The 23498-nt window shown below is 34.9% G+C and overlaps 2 protein-coding genes and 1 long non-coding RNA gene across 9 annotated transcripts in view; 2 read left to right on the top strand and 1 right to left on the bottom strand.

Moving 5' to 3' along the window:
- The window catches only part of LOC147910252 (uncharacterized), a 322413-nt gene that overhangs the window by 82600 nt on the left and 216315 nt on the right, over positions 1–23498 (top strand). The window lies entirely within an intron of this gene.
- LOC105150071 (uncharacterized) overlaps positions 1–23498 on the bottom strand; it is a 74829-nt gene that overhangs the window by 15935 nt on the left and 35396 nt on the right. The window lies entirely within an intron of this gene.
- Positions 2128–9621, top strand: LOC147910253 (uncharacterized). Its single transcript, XM_087404677.1, has one exon. It carries the CDS (start codon positions 3459–3461, stop codon positions 8616–8618), a length of 5160 nt encoding a protein of 1719 aa, XP_087260803.1. The 5' UTR covers positions 2128–3458; the 3' UTR covers positions 8619–9621.

The raw sequence follows: 23498 nt of genomic DNA on the forward strand, positions 1-23498 counted from the left end.
AAAATAAATGCGATATATAGGAAAAAGTTTCTATGGTCACAAGAGCATCTTTTGCTGCATGCTTAGATAGGTATTGATCTGAAAGATCATGACGTTCCTTTCGTTGCGACATTTCCTTGTTTTTTATACTACACAGTTGGAAAAAATGTGTTGAATTTAACATAAATCGCATGTCCCAAATGGTCCACTCAAATTTTTTAGTTAATTTTACACAATATGAATATACAATATTAGAAGATAACACAAATATTATGTAAGAGAATAAATATAAAAAAAGATACTGACATCGTTTGTAAACAAATCATGAAAGCATATTTTTTCAGAAAATTAATATGTATGATATGTTCAATTAACACGGATTTTATTTATTTGTTTTAGAATTTACGTTTTAAAACACATTATTTTTATGTTACTTATTCATGTTACTTGTATTGTTTTATGTTACTCATAAATTGTCATTTTGACACTAAAAAACATTAAATATCAATTTCACAAAAAATCTTTAAATGACGTAATCACATTATGTTAAATTAACACTTAAATATGTTAAAAAATTCAACACAAACTGTTAACAAGAACGTAAGTGAATCGTTTCGAACACAAATACACAAATTTTTTTACTGTGTGTATGTAACATAAATTTAAATTTAATGACCTTTTTCTGCGATAATAACGATGATTTTATACATTAACATTATTGATTCAATTCTCATTTAGTTATGTTCTATATGACAAATTATAGAATTGACAAATTAGATTAAAAAATAAAATAAAAAATTCAAACAAACTTTTGCTACAGAAATTTAAAAAATTAACGAGAAATCTCTTATGAAACAAATATTCCAATTTTGCTTAACTATCTTATTTCACAATTTGAAATTTCTATTTTAGATATTGTTATGAACAAAAGTAAATTATTTTTTAAAATTAAATTAATTATCATAAATTATTATAATTTACTATTATTACTATAAATTAATTATTATTATATTACTTTAAAAAAAAACTTTTTTATATGATTTTATCATCGGATTATTACGATTGCTCTTTTGTAATTATTTCGAATTGATTTTATTCATTGTCTAATGAAGTGTATTTTATTGGGATGATGATTAGATAATCATATTTAAATAGTACATAGTGCTATTAGTTAACTAGCAGTATATTGCTAAATATGATAAAGCGATTAATTTTACAATCACTTTAACTGAGCTACGTTATATGTTTTACACATATTTTGTGTACCTTATTTTGATTAGCCGTTTCTTTCCTAAAGTTTTGAAGAATATAATATATAATATCATAGAAAAAAATTATAAATTAATTCTATTCTGGTATTTCTCTCATCAAAAGGAACAAGGCGTGCAATGAACGATGCTCAACAATATTTGCTAATATCATTGCAATAAGGTACATTCAAAATAATTTAAAAGATCAGGATTGTCAGTCGTCACGATAAACATCGTATACATAGTTTTTGCAGATCACTCCTCGAGGCTGTATCGTTAAGACGGCGCCGACGATGATGCCTATTTTTACCGTGGAACTACATTGCAGCTGTCGAATCACGGGCCATTATAAATCCCACGCGAGCCGCAACATGATTTCGTCATCTTAAACGCTTTGTCTCAAAGAGATAGCATAACTAATCACATTGTTGTCTTCACAATAAGCATCTCTTTCGAACGTTTCAAACGCTTTACTTTTGCAGTAGTTTTGATGAGATCAACTCATGTTAGATCCCCCGATGAGCATAAAATCCAAATGTCCTGGGCGACGATGGTAACACGAGCCATAATTTTATTGCTGTTTCTGAACGTCTTGAAAGACGATTGTTCCTTTTTTTTGTGGTTCACCGATTTTTCTCAAGCTTATGTTCTGACAAATTCGGAATTTTATGATGCAGGTTAAAAAATTTGTGCACGAAAAGGACGATTTTGCTGAAACATTAAAAAATTTAGCTAGATACAGATCTGAAAATAATTTTAAAGGATTATCAAAATAATTATATAGTTTAAATCAGTTTCTAGAATGTTAAAACTTTTTAGCATTGTTCATTATTTTGATGGTCCAATAAAGTATTTTTTCTGTATCTAGCTAAATTTTTAAATGCTTCAGCACAATCGTTCTCTCTCTTTCCTTGTATAATATATTTAAATTCAAACTTGTCAATCACATAAAATAAATTAAATCCGATCATTTTTGTTTGTTTCAATATATATTTATTTAAAATAGTTGTTAAATAAATATTAATGTAATGTTTCAAGCACATGACAAATCGTATTTTGCATCAAAAAAGATTTTAACATTTTTTTTTAAAGATATTCAAAATAGTTTCTTGTTATTACTTTATTTATAAAATTTAATTATTCATTAAATGATAAATTATATATTATAATGATAAAATTTATACAAAAAGTATACTAACACGAAAAAGATTAGAAACATTTAATTTAAAAGTAATTGTTTGAGATCGGTAATTCAAAAAAAAGGGTAAGAATTCCTTCGGTCGACCGACAGTAATTGTTATTGAACGCACGCACAAGGCGAGCTCGTGATTTCATCTCGAGCCTGACTTTAAGCCTCATCAAAGTCAGAGATTCATTGTTCTGTAGTCTTTCAAAACAATTCGGTACACGCAAACAGGCACCGACAACGGACCATCGAAAGTTCTAGAACAATTCGATTCGCGCACGCGAGCGCCGCGCTCCGACGAATACGTCACGCGCTGTCACCAATCCCGCGTACGGATTTTCTGTCGCGCATGACTGTTACGTTGAACGTCGCTAGAAAAGAATCGAAAGCGCCAATCAATTTTGTACAACCAATGCCACGTGATAATTACGATTGTGGCAAAATTTAATTGGATTTCTCCCAAGAAGAAAGCCCGGACCGGAAGTAATAAATGCTTCGATCTCGCCGGTTCTAAAGGCAGATTGCGCAGATTGCGGAAATAGTCTACACCGCTTATACCGTCTACACCGCTTAGAATTCTTAGACTTCTCAGAGTTCTTACTTCCAAAAAAGTTCTTAGAGTTCTTAGAGTCATAATCTCGCTTCGTAAAATCGCCGTGCTAACCGTTTAGTGAAATCGCTATAAACCGAAACTTTCGAGAAGCTTCGAGGAAAATCGCCGAGATTTTCCATCACCGCATTTCCAAGCTCAATTTGGAAAAGGTGACCGCATTTAATATTCTGTTAATCTAATCTTTAATTAATTATATCTTTTGACTTTGTAACTGAATACATTAAAGAAATTCTTTTGTTAAATTAAATGAAACGGAGTTCTCTTCACTGTCGTGCATCATATCAACCTTGTACCGTTTTCTCACTCGAACCTTTTTCCGCGCGGTGCGCTCTCGCACATTTTCTGGTCCTTCGAGCCGGATTCTCGCCGGCATCCGCAGTGTCGAGTGCATCGCGTTCAGTTTGCTAGTGCTGAAAAGAAAGAGTGAGTGATGGGTAAGAAACTGCAGAATTTGCTGACGAAGCAAAGCGACCTTCGCCATCGCATGGCTCAGTCAGTATCAGATCTGGAGGAGCTCGGCGCAGCGAACATTACGCTGGAAGCCGCCGAGACAGTCGTCGGTCTTCTGGATGGATTGTGGGCGAAATTTGAGGCTCAGCATGAACTCATCATAGAGCATCTTGAAGATGCATTCGCGGAGAGCGAATACAACTCGACCAGAGTCGCTAACTCAGCGAGAGTGACGTACATCACGCAACGAAGTCTCCTTCTCAACCATGTTCGGAAACTCAAGGTGAAGGAACCGAGCTCAGCTTCCAAAACAGAAGGTAATGAGTCTTCCGGAAAACCGTCGCTGCCTCGCCTCAAGATTAGTTCTTTCTCTGGCGCGTTCGAAGACTGGCCTACATTCCGAGACCTCTTCCAATCCATTGTTGGCAGCAATTCATCACTCTCCGCAATCGAAAAATTTCATTACCTGAAAACTTGTCTGGAGGGTCCTGCCAAGGAACTGATTCAACCATTAGCGATGACCGAAGACAACTATCCACGCGCATGGGAGCTGCTAAGCGAGCGGTATGAAAATAAGAGAGAGTTATCTCGCTCCAATTTCTCCAAGTTTACCGCCGTGGCTAAGATGAAGAGCGAAAGTGCGGAGGAGCTCAACCGCGTTTTCAACGCCTTGACCAGGGTAGTCAACGGCCAGGAGAACATTGATAGGCCTATCAACTCTCATGGCTTCGATCTACTAACTCATCTTGCCGTCGAGCTCTTCGATCCAAGAACTCGCCTGGAGTGGGAGTCACTCTCACGCGCCTCGAGCGACATGCCCACTCTTAAAGAGCTAATGAACTTCATAAACCAACGAGCACTTACTCTCACAGCCGCCAAACCACAATCGCTCAAGGTCTCCGACAACCCGTCGCGATCCGCCAAGTCGCATCACGTCAAGAAACACACCGAGTCTTCTCAATGCGTTCTATGCAAGAGTAAGCACCACGTGATGGCGTGTGAAGAATTCAAGAAGAAATCCGCGGCCGACCGCAAGGCCGTCGCCGAAACTCACAGGCTGTGCTTTAACTGTCTCGGCTCTCATGCTTTCGCGAAGTGCCATTCGACGAAGACGTGTGCTACGTGCAAGTCTCGTCACCACTCCATGTTACACGACGCGTACGCTTCACCGAAACCTCAAGAAGTCAGCTCACTGTCTGCGGTGCGACGCGACAACAACCACAAGGCCATTTTGCTCGCAACGGCGCGAGTTTCCATCGCTGATCGTCACGGCAATCAGCACACAACACGCGTGCTCATCGATCAAGGTTCGGAAATTTCTCTAATTTCCGAGGCTCTGGTCCAACGCCTACGCTTGCCACGCTCTCGATCCTCAATCGAGGTCATCGGCATCAGCGGCAAAAGCTCCGGGCCCAGCAGGGGAAAGGTGACACTCAAGGTGACCTCATTAACAACAGGGACCGACTTCACCGTCGGAGCCTTTGTTCTGCCACGTCTGTCGCTTTATCAAGGCTCTCACGCAAGGATCAGAACTGAGTGGCCACATCTAAAGGGGCTCCAACTGGCTGATCCCGACTACACAGCAAACGACGCTATTGAGTTGCTTTTTGGAGCGGAAGTATGCTCAATCATTCTCCAGGATGGTCTCCGCAAGGGAGGCCCCCAAGCGCCTATCGCTCAAAAGACGCTGCTCGGCTGGATCTTATCGGGAGGTTGCGACCGAGTAAACAACTCAGCACAACGCCACTCGCTTCAGTGCACAGCAGATCACGAGTTGGCCGACCTTGTGCACCGCTTCTGGGAGCAGGAGCGAGAAGTGCCCGCTCCCGTCGCTCTCACGCCAAAGGAGCAGCAATGCGAGGACATCTTCGCGCTGCTGCACCAACGCACTGCCGAAGGAAGATACATAGTGCGACTACCTTTTGCATCTCCGCCGACGACGCTAGTTGAGACGCGAAGACCTGCGCAACGACTTTTAGTCGCCATGGAGCGACGCTGCGAGAGAGACGCACGATTCGGCGATCTCTACCGAGCCTTCCTGAAGGACTACGAGGACCAAGGGCACATGGAATTGGCGCCAGAACCTCCGAATTCCAGCGAAGATCGGTGCTACCTTCCGCATCACGGTGTCCTTCGTGAGTCCAGCACCACGACTAAGCTCAGAGTCGTCTTCAACGGATCGCAGCGTACAAGGTCTGGTGAGTCGCTCAATACGCATCTATTAGTTGGGGCTAACCTGCTGCCACCCCTCGCGAACGTGCTTTTGCGGTGGCGATGGCACCGATACGCGCTAGTGGCCGACATCGAGAAGATGTATCGGCAAATTCTTGTGCATCCCGACGACCATAGACATCAGTGCATCCTGTGGCGACACCGCGTTGATGAGCCTGTACGCGAGTTCACATTAAAAACTGTCACTTACGGTCTCGCTTGCGCGCCATTTCTCGCCATTCGCACGCTGCGTCAGCTCGCCGATGACGACGGACCGCGTTTCCCTCGAGGCGCGAGTGCTTTACGACACGACTGCTACGTCGACGATATCGTAACCGGAGCGCACGATAAAGACGACGCTATCGCGCTCCAAGTCGAGCTACGCAACCTCTGCATGGCGGGCGGGTTCCCTCTCCGAAAGTGGGCCGCCAACTGTCAGGAACTTCTTCGCGACATTCCGCCTGAGTACTGTCTCACCAGAGACTCGCGGTCGTGGGACCTAGAGAACCACTCCACGCTGGGATTGCGCTGGTATCCAACTAGAGACGAATTCGCCTTCTCCGTCCCTCCTCGCACCGTCGTCACGTTCACCAAGAGAAGTCTGCTGTCGGAGACCGCTCGACTCTTCGACCCGCTCGGATGGCTGGCTCCAGTAACCATTCAAGCTAAAATTTTGATTCAATCGGCCTGGCTACAGCAGCTAGAGTGGGACACACCATTGCCGTCAACCATCGCTGGAAAGTGGAAGCGGCTCTGGGAAGAACTTCCACTGCTTGAGAAGATCAGAGTCGGCCGCTGGCTCGGCACCGGCGACACGAGCTCTCAACTCGAACTGCACGGCTTCGCGGACGCGTCCGAAAGAGGTTACGCCGCCGTGGTGTACCTCCGTATCACCGCAAACAACCAAACGAAGACTCTGTTGTTGACCGCCAAAAGCAAGGTCGCGCCGATCAAGCTCGTTTCTCTCCCGCGACTCGAACTCTGCGCCGCCGCCTTGCTTACAAGCGTGCTCGTGCACACGCGCTCTGTGCTAAACCTGGCGACAACGCCAGTGATCCTGTGGTCCGACTCCAAGGTCACGCTCCACTGGATTCGAGGTCATGCCTCGCGCTGGAAAACGTACGTGGCCAACAGGGTGACACGAATCCAGCAGCAGCTTCCAGAGGCTCAATGGCGTCACGTCCCGGGCAAGGACAACCCTGCCGACTGCGCCTCTCGGGGTCTGACACCAAGTGAGCTCCTCAGCCATTCCTTATGGTGGACGGGCCCCGCCTGGTTGAGCGGGAATTCGTCGCTATGGCCAAGCGTCAACCTCGAGCCCATCAAGGACGTACCAGAACGGCGGGCCGCAACACTCGCAGCAGTCGTCAGGAGCAACCTCGAGCCGGAAGAACTGCTCAGATTCTCGTCGCTTCACCAGCTGCTCAGAGCGACTTCCTGGTGCGTGCGTTGGCGTCACCGCGGTCGCGCGGTCGGCTCTGTGAACGGTCAGCACAACGGGTCGGCGCTTCTCCCAGCTGAACTCGACGCGGCGCTCATCAGGTGGATACGCATAGCGCAGTCACGGCATTACCAAGAGGAGAGAGCAGCTCTCGAAGACAAGCGCGACCTTGCCAGATCCAGCCATCTGCGAACCCTCAGCCCGTGCATGGACGAGCACGGAATTCTGCGAGTTGGAGGGCGTCTCAAGCACGCAGCGCTGTCGTTCGACGAGCGACATCCGATCATCGTGCCTCCAGGGTCATGGCTCACTCGCCTGCTGGTGGAAGCCTACCATCGCCGTACTCTCCACGGAGGAGTCCAGATGACCCTGGGATTGCTACGCCTCCGGTTCTGGATTCCACAAGGCCGAGCGGTGGTCAAGCGATGGCTGCATCAGTGCGTGACATGCACACGGTGGAGGGCTGCCACTCCGCAACCAAAGATGGGAAACCTTCCTCCAGGAAGAGTGACGCCAGCGCGACCATTTCTTCACGTGGGCATCGACTACGCCGGGCCTATTTTCATCAGGACGAGCAAAGGGCGTGGGCACAGCGCTCACAAAGCGTTCATCGCCGTATTTGTTTGTTTTAGCTCCAAGGCCGTTCATCTCGAGGCTGTTTCAGCGTACACCACCGACGCCTTCCTGGCTGCTCTCCGTCGATTCACATCTCGCCGAGGACTGTGCTCAGACATTTATTCGGATTGCGGCACCAATTTTTTGGGCGCCGATCGGCAACTTCGAGAAATGCTTCGAGCCTCCTCGGCAGAAGGACAAAAGATCGCACACGTAGCTACATCGGAGGGGATCCAGTGGCATTTCAATCCTCCTTCGGCACCTCATTTTGGTGGTCTCTGGGAGGCAGCCGTGAAATCGGCTAAGTATCACCTGCGCCGAACCATCGGCGAAACCAGGCTCACCTTCGAGGAAATGAGCACCCTGCTCGCACAAGTGGAAGCATGCCTGAACTCAAGGCCCATGTATGCACTTTCGGACGACTCCGACGACCTCACGGCTCTGACACCGGGTCACCTGCTCATTGGGGCACCACTGCTGGCCATTCCTGAGCCGTCCTTGTCGGACAAGAGGGAAAATTTTCTTTCCAGGTGGCAACTTATTCAGCGAATGCGAGACCACTTCTGGCAGAGATGGTCACGCGAGTACTTACACACTCTGGCTACCAGACCGAAATGGACCAAGGACGCTTTGCCACCACGCCTTGGATCGCTATGCATCATTCGCTCCGAGCTCTCACCACCAAATAAGTGGCCTCTGGCGCGAATCACGCAGCTACATCCTGGAGACGACGGCGTAGTGCGGGTGGTCACAGTCAAAACCGCCTCATCTGAATTAACTCGTCCTTTGATCAAATTAGTTTTATTGCCAGACGAGGCTAACGCGTTTATCTCGCACTCCAGTGCATCAAATGTAAAGAAGAGCTTGAATTGATCGCGTGTACTTTCGTGAATCATTTCGTCAATGTTATTTATCAGATAACTCTCGTTTACGGCTCAAGTTCTTCCACGAATTCATTGCATTGTATCGCTTGTTTTATTTTCGCGTTTACTGTTTTTTTTGTAATCTCTATGCGTAACCTTATACATATATCGTCACGGAGATGACGAGGCGGGCGGGATGTTTGAGATCGGTAATTCAAAAAAAAGGGTAAGAATTCCTTCGGTCGACCGACAGTAATTGTTATTGAACGCACGCACAAGGCGAGCTCGTGATTTCATCTCGAGCCTGACTTTAAGCCTCATCAAAGTCAGAGATTCATTGTTCTGTAGTCTTTCAAAACAATTCGGTACACGCAAACAGGCACCGACAACGGACCATCGAAAGTTCTAGAACAATTCGATTCGCGCACGCGAGCGCCGCGCTCCGACGAATACGTCACGCGCTGTCACCAATCCCGCGTACGGATTTTCTGTCGCGCATGACTGTTACGTTGAACGTCGCTAGAAAAGAATCGAAAGCGCCAATCAATTTTGTACAACCAATGCCACGTGATAATTACGATTGTGGCAAAATTTAATTGGATTTCTCCCAAGAAGAAAGCCCGGACCGGAAGTAATAAATGCTTCGATCTCGCCGGTTCTAAAGGCAGATTGCGCAGATTGCGGAAATAGTCTACACCGCTTATACCGTCTACACCGCTTAGAATTCTTAGACTTCTCAGAGTTCTTACTTCCAAAAAAGTTCTTAGAGTTCTTAGAGTCATAATCTCGCTTCGTAAAATCGCCGTGCTAACCGTTTAGTGAAATCGCTATAAACCGAAACTTTCGAGAAGCTTCGAGGAAAATCGCCGAGATTTTCCATCACCGCATTTCCAAGCTCAATTTGGAAAAGGTGACCGCATTTAATATTCTGTTAATCTAATCTTTAATTAATTATATCTTTTGACTTTGTAACTGAATACATTAAAGAAATTCTTTTGTTAAATTAAATGAAACGGAGTTCTCTTCACTGTCGTGCATCATATCAACCTTGTACCGTTTTCTCACTCGAACCTTTTTCCGCGCGGTGCGCTCTCGCACAGTAATAAAATACACAGTGTCACATGACTGTACATTAGAGTACCATCCTTAGACAGCAAATATAAGCAAACATGGGCTGAAGGATTAATAATCCATTAAACTCTTTTGTTTGCACGTTTTCAGGGTATTATTGTTTAGAAGGCTTGTTAACTCATGGATCTAAGTTATGGGGATGATGGCGATGAAAAAATAAGAAATATCGATGATTGAATTACTAATGTTGTTTCTCGTGATTAATAAATTAGTTTTTCTAAATGGCAGTCTGCTTTCTTATCTCTTATTCTCTTTCAATTTGCTAACTAATCTCATCAAACATGTTAAAATTGTAACATTAATAGCCTTCCGTGATTTTGGAATGAACGAATCGTTCATGCGAGTGGTCAGAGCGACGAGAGTCTCAATGTCAAGGTTCTTGAGAAGTGGAGGTAAACTCAGATAAGTCTTACGATCCGGTGGTGAGCCGAATCCACAGTAATCCGCTTTTAACTTCTCGAGCGAGAGTTCCAAGATCCTCGTGAATTGCTATCGCTGTTTCCGATTGCTATAGCGAGAGAAGATTACGCGCATCAATCAAAGACTTCTAAGAGAATTAAATGTAAACATATTAAAGACATAAATAAATACAGTCATTTACTTTAAATTTAGTTTTTAATTATTTTTAATTTGGTTTAACACTAATTATATTTTTTATATTATTCTGTTAATTATAATGTAAAAAGAAAATTTTGAGATAAAAAGAATATTATTAATTTGAAAGCTTTCGTTGTGCACAAATTTCATATATAAGGGATATAATAATCGTCTTAAAATCCAAACAATCAGGTATTTGATACAATTTTAAAGAAATAATATTTTATATATGAAACAATTTTTTTATTTTTTTTTTATATTAGGTGTTGGAATTAATTCGTAGCGTTTTACAAGAGATGGCACAAGCAGTACACTATTTCGTTGTTACCTATAGTTCTGTATACATTGTAAACATCTATCATAGGACGTCATTTGCCGTACATAACCTTTCTTGAAATCATAAATAACAATACTGTATAATTCATTGAATATGTCAAAATTTGTGCCAGATAAAGTGTTTTTGCGGGGAGTTTTGCTTCATTACTTTAATATGAACAAAAGTGCAGCTGAAGCTCATCGTATTTTAGTGGATGTGTATAGTGAACATGCTCTGGCTGAGCAAACGTGTAGGAAGTGGTTTGCACGTTTTAAAGCTGGTGATTTCGACTTGGATGACAAGGAGCGACCTGGTCAGCCGAAAAAATTTGAAGATAACGATTTGCAGGCACTGCTCAATGAAAACTCATGTCAAACACTTAAAGAATTATCTACGTCATTGGAAGTTGACTTCTCAACAATAGGAAAACGTCTTAAAAGTTTGGGCATGATCCAGAAGGAAGGACATTGGGTCCCATATGAATTGAAACCAAGGGATATTGAGAGACGTTTTCTCACGTGCGAACTGCTGCTTCAACGGCAGAAAAGAAAAGGTTTTTTGCATCGGATTGTTACCGGTGACGAAAAGTGGATCCATTATGACAATCCAAAGCGCAGAAAGTCATGGGTTAAGCCCGGCGAACCATCAACATCAGTGGCAAAGCCCAATATCCATGGCTCAAAGCTCCTGCTCTGTATTTGGTGGGATCAGAAGGGTGTCATATACTACGAACTGCTAAAACCGCATGAAACCGTTACTGGAGATCTCTACCGACGGCAACTGATGCGCTTGAGCCGTGCATTGAAGCAAAAACGGTCGGAATACTTCGAAAGACACGATAAAGTCATCTTGCTGCACGACAATGCTCGCCCACACGTTGCAAAACCGGTAAAAACATACCTGGAAACACTTAAATGGGAAGTGCTACCGCACCCGCCGTATTCTCCTGATATTGCACCTAGCGACTACCACTTGTTTCGATCATTAGCTCATAGCTTGTGCGAGCAGAAGTTCACATCTTACGAAGATTGTACAAAATGGTTCGATTCCTGGATTTCATCTAAAGATGAACAGTTCTTCCGACGCGGTATTCATTCACTGCCCGAAAGATGGTCAAAAGTAGTAGAAAGTGATGGGAAGTACTTTCATTAATGTATTTTTTAATGCTCATGTGAAATAAATAACATTCTTTCATTAAAAAAACGCTACGAATTAATTCCAACACCTAATATTATTATTGCTGTTTTTTAAATTATTGTTAATGAATAAGAAGAAATAATGTAAATATGCCAATTAGGGATTTCATCGGATCACAACTGTGTCCAAAAGTTAGGTTTCATTGATGAACTTTTTTTGTTAATAATTTTAACGAATAATAATGGCTAAAACCTAATGGAAGTTATTCAGGGTCATGACCTTGACAACATATGTCAAAGTCAAGATCATCGGAGCTGCCTCCCCTATTCGGCGAAATAATTAATTAATTTACATATTTATCGATGTACTTTTATCGTATACCATCTTCCAATTTTATTCAAGCACAAAAAAAATGAAAAATGATAATTTGAAATAAAAAGACGCATAATTAGAAACGCATCGTTAGGGTAGAAAAAAATAAGCGAGAGGGTAATTCTAACTCTCGAAAGAAGGAGCATAAGTCACTTAGCGAATTACTTGTAGATTACTATCAAATTGTTAAGTACTTTTCTTTACTGCGTAAGAAGAAAGAGATAGCTCGAGTAGTGAACAGCTTTTGGATTTCATCGTTCGTTTACCAACTTTCTGTTCTTGATCTATGTGTGCAATGAGCCGGAAGGTCAATATGATTCTTTGAGATGCGCAATATATTGACTAAGGGTTGACAAAATTTTTTAGTAATTACATTCTCTTAAGATTAGCAAATATGTGAATAATATCGTATTAATATTGTATCAAAAATTTTTCGAAAAAAAAAATTTAATTTTTATATTATTATAATAAAAACATATAAAATTTTATGCATAAGGTAACTATAAACTTATACCTATAAACTTTTTAGAGCTACTTATAGTTAGAGTAAATAAGAGAAAAATAAATTAATAATATTAATTCGGGAAAGTTTATTTTATATCTAAACTGGACACATGTTTAATTTAAAGGACAGAATCGAAAAGTTGAAATACTAATAAATTTAATAATGTTTATTATTTTAATTTTATGAAGCTTGTGTGATATCAATTTTTTATTATAATCAAGTGTAAAAAGTTTTAGACAATATTTGCTCATATACAGGCATGAGCTTTTATTGACTTTCTTTCCAGTCATATCTCTAATTTTTAAGTAATCTAATTAATATTATGCTATTAATATCATAATATTATATTATTAAATGCATAATTGCTTTTTTGAAAGCAATTCAATAAGCTAATCATTAATGAAAATTTACTGGTGAGACGGATAATCAAAGTGGAATAATCTAATGCTAATATTAAAAGTTATCTGTATTCCATCAAACAATATAAATAATGATGCTAATATGAAGGGATGAAGAAAGTATTCACTCAAAATTATTTGCTCTTCTAGGATTTATAGGATGTATTTATGCATTTATATCCAATGGTCAAACACCTCCGGGTCAAATGTCTTCGAGTGGTCTACTTTTATCGTCGTTGATTAAACCTCGTGACATGAAAAATCACACAGATTCGTTATCACGAATGGAAGGATCACAGAGAATAGTTGGCGTGCTACGATAGATCACATTTGATTTATTAAAGTAAATTCATTCAAAAATTAATCAATTATTTTTTGCAGAGTTTAATATTTTATTTTGTCTGGTGGTTAGAATAAAAAAATTAAAATATTAATTAAATATTTTGATAGTTAAATGATTTGAAGTTATAATATTTCCTCAATAAAGCGTAATTTTTATTGCTTTTTATCAATATTTTAAACTTTTTTATATTTAAATAAAATTCTTGAGTTTTGTTAGAGTTGTGTTAAAATAATATTGTATTAAATTATATTAAATTTAAAACTATTTGAGCGATAAGGTCTTCCTAAGTTAACAATGTCATGAGCACTACCGTGTGAAGGTATTTTCATTTCATTGTAACCAAAGTATATTCTGTCAAATGATTGCGTACAAATCCATGGTTGGCAAAGCAGTTTCCTCCCAAAATACATTTTGAGACAAAATTATCTGATTTAGATAATCTTGCATTCAGGAACTCAAAATTTATTATATAATATGTATATTGTATTTTATAAAAGAATTATTATTGATATATTCTAATAAAATAAATGTGTATTTTTATATGTAAAACTATTATTTTATGAGAATAATATGAATTGTTGATAATTTTATTATAACATATTATATAATGTCATACTAAATATATACAAATAATTTATAATACGAGAAATTTGCTGTCAATCAATTCTAACTGGATCAGTCATTCGGTTACTCTGTGTAATATAAAATATGACTTAATTTTAAAAAATTCTAATTACTTTTGAAAAATGGAAAGCGTTGGCATCAGCATGATAAGTTTCTGATTTTTGTCAGTGACAGAATAATAAAGTATGATTTCCATTCCTTTTTGCACGCATATCTTTACACTTGCGAATAGTGGAACACTTTTTTAGCATTCTCTTGGCTATCTTTCTCTCTCTAGAAAGAAGCAATGCTTCTGACAGAAGGTTTGGGTTTATTTACCCAGATGACGAATAACCCGCTGGGATCCTCGAAAGATATGGCAAAAAATTATTGCATGATAACCTCAATATTAAATACTGATATTTTTTGATAAAATAATTAAAATACATAAATTCAGTTTATAAATATCATAATAGAATAAATCAGTGTAATAATATTAATTATAAAAAATTTTATAATTCTAAATTTTTTAAATAACTTCAAATATTATAAGAATAAAAAGGAATATTTCAAATGTGCACGTGTATTGCAACAATTATAGAAATAATACTTAATCATATTAAATATTAAAAAAATGTTTTATGATGAATCTGAAACTATTTTAATTCATTACGCATACATATTTATATTTTATAATTATTTATGGTTGCTATGCACACATATATTTATCATATGAAATTCAATTTCATTTAGATTTAGTAGCATATAGATAAAAATTTTCATTATCTTATGCTTTTTATCGAAATTGACATCGCATCGCATTTAAAAATACTGCTTTTCAGGAATTTTAATGCGAGTTATTATGAATAAATCGTCTATAAGTACATGCAGAGAGAGCTCATATACTGTTCTGTGTCGGGACTACTACCTCACAAATATCATGATCGACTTGTTGCGCTTACACTCGTTTATTTGTTACTGCCTGGTCGTATTTTAAATTTATTCTTACACGTTTTATTAATAAGAAAAATATCTACTTACACTGTTGTAATGAATTTATAAGTCACTATTTATAATTATTCTATGCTTATTATCGCAACAATTGTACGCAATCCATTATTTTAAATTAACTTTTGATTATTGCGTCTTTACAGCTAAATACAAAGAAACAAGCCGACATTATCTTATTGAATAATTTTGTTAGAGATTTCGACTAGCATGTTTATGATTAAAAAGAATAAAAATATTTACTATATCATTCCTTATAAACAAATACTAAAAAATTACATGTGAGTACTGAAACTTGTAGTATCCACTTTTATAAACAGATTAAAATGAAACTACAATTTTAGCTTTATTTACAAGAGATTATTTATTATTATACAAAATCTTTAATGAATTTATCAATTCATCATCTATTATTAGCTTAAAAAAGTTAGCAATTCATCATCTTATCTCTTTTTCCTCTATCTATGAAATTGCTTTTATGTAGGATCAATTAGAATAATTGAATTTTATCGGAGAATGTAATGAAATACAATAAATATTTAATTTTATACGAAAACTTATTTCGTAGTCCATAGAAATTAGATCCTCGTACGTGATTGCAATATTGTATTGTCGATCGATGTAAGAAACATACTGTATACTGTAGGTACTGGTAGATTTTTTCAATACAACCCTGTGAAACTTTCTCACATTTTTTATACGAATTAGAACATTTCTCAGAAAATCTACATCTTTTCTCAGAATTTTTTATATATGTTAATTATGAAATATTGTAAGATTTTTAAGATTTTTTGTAAGTATAATTTCTAATGAAATATTACAAAATCAAAAAATTTAAAAATACTTTTTAAAAATTATGGGATGAAAAATTTCAGAATTCACTTGTATGAGAAGTTCTAAGAGAAGATGTAAACTTTCCGAATATTTTTGAGTATTTCTGAAAAATGTTCCAATTCGTATAAAAATTACGAGAAAAATTTTCACCAGGGAAAGTTAAACTTAAATTCAAAAAATAATATACGAATAAATTATAAATTAAAACAACTTTTTAAGATTTATTTTATTTATTAAAATTTACTTCATTTACTTTATTATTTTCCATTCATCCATAACACACTGCACGAAAAAGCAAAGTTCAAAATATAGTAATATTAATTATATTTATTATATATGTATATATCATCACATATGAAGCAGCCTTTTTGTATAAAATCTTCTTGAATACTATTTAGTTGTTTTAGAATTATCTATATATTTGTGAAGAATTTTTTAAATAAGAACTTTTTAAAATTAAAAAAATTTTTAATTTTTAAAAAGTTATATAACAAAATTAATTATGAAAAACTTTTCATCTTGTCTAAATGTAGAATAATGTTTAAATACAACTCGTTTATTATAATGATTTATTTCTGCAGTAATAGTTATAATGTTTAAATGTTTGATACAATTGTTAATTATACAGTGGAACAAATTTTGATCGATTTTTTATTTTTAAGAAGCAATGATTTTTTGTAAAACTTTTTTTATTTTTTTCAAAAATAAAGTTCTTGATTTCTCCAAATCTGTGTAGTGATGGAAATTTTTTTAATCTTATATTTTTGCACAGTATAAATACATAAGAATTATCATTCATATCAAAGTTGACAAACAGAAACTTTGTAACGTAGTGTCAGATAAAAATCAAATTTAAAATAAATTCGACATTACGTCGTCTAACATTTCTTTACTTTTCAGCAATTCGTTAAATTCTTCGTGTCATATTCTTACTCAAATCTCGTAAAAGTTTTAATGACTTTTCCACTTTTCTTTGTTTCCTTTCTTCTTCCCTTGTTTAACATTCACGGATAATTTATTTCGAATATATTTCAAATAAGTATGACTATAGAAAAAAATTGACCTCGTTGATTCGTAGCACTGACGGATATATTTTCGTGCGACTAATAAATTCTCATTAGTTCTGCGAAGAAACAGATCGTTTCCGTAAAATGTTAAAGATCCATTATTAAACTGTCTAGAAGCGAATCTAAGACAACTGAAGAGAATATGCATAGAAAAGATACATTCAAAACGCTATATAGACTGAAATATTATTCGCAGATATTCAGCAGTCGTTATAATAATGGCAAGCAGCGATAGTCAACATTAACGAATTAGTGTGTTGGCAATATAAGTGAAAAAATTAAATTCTACTTGCAAATTCAATTAGATATGAAATGGTTTGAATGGGTGCACGCGTACAATTACTTTAAAATCAATTACACGATAATTGCAGCTACGCTCACAATCACCTACTACGGGCGTAATTAAGGTGTAAATAAGAGCGAATTGTAAAGAATATCATATTTTTTTATACCTATTCTCCAATATTCATGTCGTAAGATTACTACAAAATCTTAAAAACTGTTGTATTAGGTGTTGGAATTAATTCGTAGCGTTTTACAAAGTATTTATAAGTTTTAAAAGTACTTTCATTAATGTATTTTTTAATGCTCATGTGAAATAAATAACATTCTTTCATTAAAAAACGCTACGAATTAATTCCAACACCTAATAAAATGTGTACGTTTAGGAAAATAGTATTTAAAAAAAATGTATAAATATATATATTATAAATATATTATAAATACACTTGATAAAAGATTACTTTCATTTAAATAATGAAATCTATTGACGATATTTTAAATATATTTGATGATATCAAATCAATAATAACATTTAAAGTAATAATAACGTTAATAAGAAACTTATGTGAAGTTCTTTCGCGTTGCATGTAAAAGTGACGAATGCCGACATTCACGACTAACGTATTCATCCGGGAACAATATTTTTTGGCAGGCAACGTGCAAGTCGTTAAATTCATTGCAAACCGAAGGATTTACAGATGCAATTTCCGCGCAATGGTACACGTCTGGTACGCATTTTCAGTCACAAGAATATTCGCGACAGATAGACAAACGGGCGCACGTAGAGAGAGAAAGGGAGAATAAAAAAGAGACAGACAAAACAAAAAGTACGAAAGGTCGACGTCTTTTTTACGGGACTCGTCTTGAGTCGCAGTGGACAATTTCAGGCGACGTCTTACGGAAACCGTAAAGCGTTTCTCGATTACAATTGCGGTAACGATGTCCACCGAGAAAGAGATTTCCACAGATAACTGAATCCCCTTAGACGTTGGAGTAGTCTTGCATTTTCGTATCGAAGATCATCTCGATTATATTTTCAAGTTAATTCGTACAAGAAAACAAAAAATATAATTTAGATTGTTGTTTAATTGAAAAAACTTTCTTCATCCTTCTTGTAATAATAAATAAATAAATGAAAAGAAATAATAAGATATTGATAAGAATTGATGAGCAGATACTTATAAGCAAAATTCAAATCTGTCAAAATTTGTCAATATTAATTAATTTTGGTTTAAAATTACATATATACATATAATATAATTATTTATATAATACAGTAATATATATTTATCTCGTGGCTACTCGAATGTTGCGTATACAAGCAATGAGTTATTGATGGATCAGTAATAATGTTCAATCCTTTTTTTAAAGAACTCAAGCGAAAGGACATGATAAGCATCAAGGATGTTTGCAAACCACTATATTTTACCGACAACGAGATATCTTTGAATGCGAATATACGCATTGCATAAGATGGAAAAGATGATTGATAAAATATTTAGTTTTTGAGTTATACGCTAGTTTATTGTGTACAATTTTTATAGATATATTAATTTTAATATTAATGTTTCTTAAAAGCATAACATTGTTGTTGTCAACCTGATGTTTAAATTGCACTTTATCTAATGATTTATATAAAATTCATATTTTTTTAATAGAGAGAATTATTTTTACTAGAAAAGTTTTATTACAATTCAATTTTATTCTATCATTTATTTTAAGTTTTTTTATACTTTTCTGTACAAGAAATTTTGTAAATGTAGATTAACGTGTTTTATTATATTTCGGGTTTTATTGTATTACTTTGATTTTTTATTATTTCACGGATTATTTTATTTCTTAATATAAAAAATGTTTTGGTGCATCTCGCGTACGTAACGCTAAGAAGACACATTTTCGAGCGTGTTTCGTTTATGTTCGGCGGTATTTTTGCGTAGGTCGTAATTTCATTATTTTACGAGGTCCAATTCATGGGTTAAAAAATGGCTTGCGACTAAAGTTTCTACATTTATATTTCAAAGATGTGAATTGTTTATTTGTTTTTTTCAAATTATACTTCACATATTTGTGAGTTACTTGTGATTTATTTGTACCCAAATTATATATATATAGCACTATAATAAATTTTTAGTACATTGGATTCTCTTTATTCATACTTATAGTTTTTATATTTAATTTTTGAGAAAACGTATTGTAGTATTATATATACAAATTTTTAATATATCTTTATATAATATTATATTAGGTGTTGGAATTAATTCGTAGCGTTTTTTAATGAAAGAATGTTATTTATTTCACATGAGCATTAAAAAATACATTAATGAAAGTACTTCCCATCACTTCCCATCTCTTGTAAAACGCTACGAATTAATTCCAACACCTAATATAATATAAAATTATATGATATAAATATAATTTATAATATAAATATATCTTATTATATAATATAAAATCTTTTTTAAAATATTCTTTAATTATATAATTTTCTATTATTTGAAAAGTTTTAAAGATATTAAATTGGACTATACAGGATATCTTCAAATTACATGTCAAAATTTTGGAAGAGTGTAAGGGATTAATAAATTAAGAAAGCAGCAATCGAAGCAAACGAACAAATTTCTAAAGGACTTTTTTCCTCAGTTTATCAATCTCTTACACGCTTCTAAAGTTTTAACATTTAATTTGAGAACACGTTGTATATTATGTAAGAAAGGTACAATACTTAAATATAAAAAATATTACATATATACTGCAGTAAACTTATGATTATTGCGATAAAAATTTTTTTCTGAAAAGGGAGGGGGATGACATGTCAATGTCATCAGCATGTCTCCTTGTCAAGGGTGCTTACAACTCGAAAAAGCACAGTATATATTCCATTTTCAGATGAATTATTAATTTAATACTTAATATTTAGAATCTCTGAGAAAAGATTAGAGATATCAATAAATAGATCATAATTATTGATTTTCCAAATATTGAATTTAATCTCACAATATTTATGTGTATTGAATGTTATATAATATCAAATGTTATATGTATATCACAGATAATGTGTTTATCAAACATTTTTATTTAATTAATATATTTTGTTGATACATATTACTTATTTCATTAACTTTTACACAAAAAATAATTTGTTTTGAAAAGTTCTCTTTAAATCATAAGAAATATTTCTGATGACAAAAGTTAATAAATTTTTCAATATGTGAATATATTCTTCTGTCTATTAAATCCTGCAATATTATAGATGTAATAGATACTAATTGAAATCTAATGAAAGAAATTTTTGATAATAATGTAATCCTTAAGTGAAACTGAAATAGAGAGAATCTTTCTCTTTTTTCCTTTTTTTTTAAAAAAAGAAACGTATCTGTCCAACAATAGGCATTCTAGACTTTATCTTGATGGACTTCATGTCGACTTAGCGCGTTGAAAGCATCCACCACGGGGAGTTGAAAAAAACTTTTCAAGTTCGAGAATTTTTATCACGCGTCTTTCAGGATATGGATTTAAATACTATCTACTGCGGTAGACTATTTAAATATTTTAAAATTGAATAAGCATTTATGTACGAAACTAATTTTTTATTTTAAATATTAAAATAATTAATTATCCATCTTAATATTTAAAATTTCTTAAATGTTCTAATTATTTAAAATGTATATTAAATGAGATATTAAAAAAAAAACGCTTCAAATTTATATAATATTTGCATTTTGTTTAGAAGCTTTCGTAAGATTTTCGAAACAATTTTACATATTAGATATATGTATATATTTCATGTTTGTATCTATTTATGCACTATTTTATTTCTTACTTTTCATTTTTGCTTTTGTATCTTTTATTCTTATATATTTAAAAATAATTATAATTTTATTGTATTTTTTATGTATTGGTATTTTCATATTTTTATCGACATATATAAAAAATTACAGAGAACGACACTGCTTTATTCTTTTAAGCAATAAGGGAATAGCGGTAAATATGATGAATCTTTATTTTCGCTCTGCACGATATAAATTTAGAAAATTTATAAAAAATTTTAGGAAAAATTAAAAGAAAATGCGCTTGTCAAATATTTGTGCGCAATATACAATGAATTTTGCAAAAGTTTGGAATACAATTTCCTATAAGTATAAATTTGTTCTATAGTTGGTAAAATCATAAGCATAACCATTCAAAAAAGGATATATGATGGTGTTTATAACAAATGCTTCATTACAAATTAAATCTGAATTTGCCGCGCATCAAGCTGTAATATTGAATCTCATTGAAATGCAAGTAGTTCAACAAGTAGTTTTCAATGGTATACTTTGGTTGTCGATGGAAATTTTCAATACTTTAAATTTTTATTTTGCTGATAAAAAATTCAAATTTTGAAATATTTTCTTTAATAATTTATATTGAAAATTTGTTGAAATATTTGCAATAATTGTTTATACCAGCTTTAAATTTATGTGGATTAATTTAATGTGATTTGCATTATTAATAAAAAGTATCTCTGTTTTGAAACTACTAAGAAATTTTTAATTTAATTTTTTTTTTTAAATATAATTTCTACGAGATTATAGTAATTACGAAATAAATTGGAAATATTTAATGCGTGAATCTCAAGGAAATCCGAAAATATGTTTTAAAGATTGCTAATTAAGCGTTAAATTATTAGCTATAAATTATTTATTTTATTATAAATTACATTGTTAGAGATTAACTTTCATAAGAAATTAAGAAAATGTGAATTGAATTTTAGCAGAAAATATAAAATATTTGCGTAACAGCAGTAACGAATGAGCAGTAATTACAAATGAAGTAACATGCAAATGGATCGTATAAAAGACAGGCGACAGGTTTTTGACGATGATGGAACTTTATTGCCCTAGGCCAATGTCTTTAAGAGATGTGTTCGAAGCAGGTATTTAAGTACGTCAACAAAAAATTGATCTGTCGCTCTCTTCACGCATTTTCAGATTTTTTGCTCTCATCTGAAATTCGTGGATCTTATCATATGCATCAATTCATCACCTGATGTCTGACATTCTTTTTTAAGGTCAGAATAAAACGAATATAAAGTATTCATTATTTCTTCATTATCTATAACTGACAATAATACATTTCTTTAAAATTCATTGTACTATTGATGCATTTGATGAAAATAATATTTGTTATATTATTACAAAACATTTGATAACTGATACGAATCGTATCAGTTAATAACTCACATTAATCTTTTTTCCGATCAATACACATTTCAACACTAGTCAACACATATTTTTATAATCTATATATTTTTCTACGCATAAAAATCTTGCATTTAATTTTATGACTCTGCTTATGTTCTTTGCAATGAATCTCATGACAAGGGAAGCAATTAGATGAATAATTAAATAGAAATGACTGTGCTATCTAAAGAGAGAACCAATGTGCACGTCAAGGTCTGCACATTCACGTACGTGTACGTGTGCAAAGAGCGCTTTCTCGCGGCTTGTCTCAAACGAGAACAGGATCAACGTTCTGATAAATCCGCTTTGATGACGTCAGTTTTCTAGTAGCTTAATTCATTCCGATTAGAAAAATCGCAAACTATTTCTATTTGAATTTGATGAATCTCATATGTTTCGAATTTATTTCAAAGGCTATTTTTTCCTATTTACGGATATAGAAATGAAAACTTATTCTTTTAAACTCTTGTAAAATATATTTACAACTTAGCAAAATTAGGGATAAATATGTATTTTTTGTTTCAAGATTTTCGGGTAATTTGTCAGAATATTCTCTGCATGTTCTTTTAATTGCTTGACACATTTTGCATGAATCTCCATATTCATGTAACTAACGATTATGCATTCGTCAAATTCACTCGTGTTATCTCGCAACAGAGAATTCCGTTGGTGTGACCATAAAGCGGCACGTTAGTATACCAGTTTTTGCAACCATCGTCGTTTGCAATACCGCAATTTCGCCCCTTATATCGTGATGTGATAGCTTCCGTCTCGCAGGATATCTGGGCCAATGTAAAGACGCCATGTGTCGTCATTCCTATGCGCAAAATGTCTTATAACGAAAGATCATTATATTTGGCCCTTTCATTGTTACAAATTCCGTTAGATGATCTCATTATTTTTGCTGTGTTTTTTGCGAAAATTGAAATATATTTTAAAATTCACTATTGATTGATTGAGACGATTATATTTGCAAACGTGTGCATCTGCGTTGAATTGTATTATTTATGTATACAATTCAGTTTGTTTTTGTAGTTTTAAATAAAAAAATTTAAATTTTTTATATACACTAAAT

Source organism: Acromyrmex echinatior, chromosome 3, assembly GCF_024713525.1.
Source record: "Acromyrmex echinatior isolate Ae372 chromosome 3, ASM2471352v2, whole genome shotgun sequence".
NCBI classification, from domain to species: Eukaryota; Metazoa; Arthropoda; class Insecta; order Hymenoptera; family Formicidae; genus Acromyrmex; species Acromyrmex echinatior.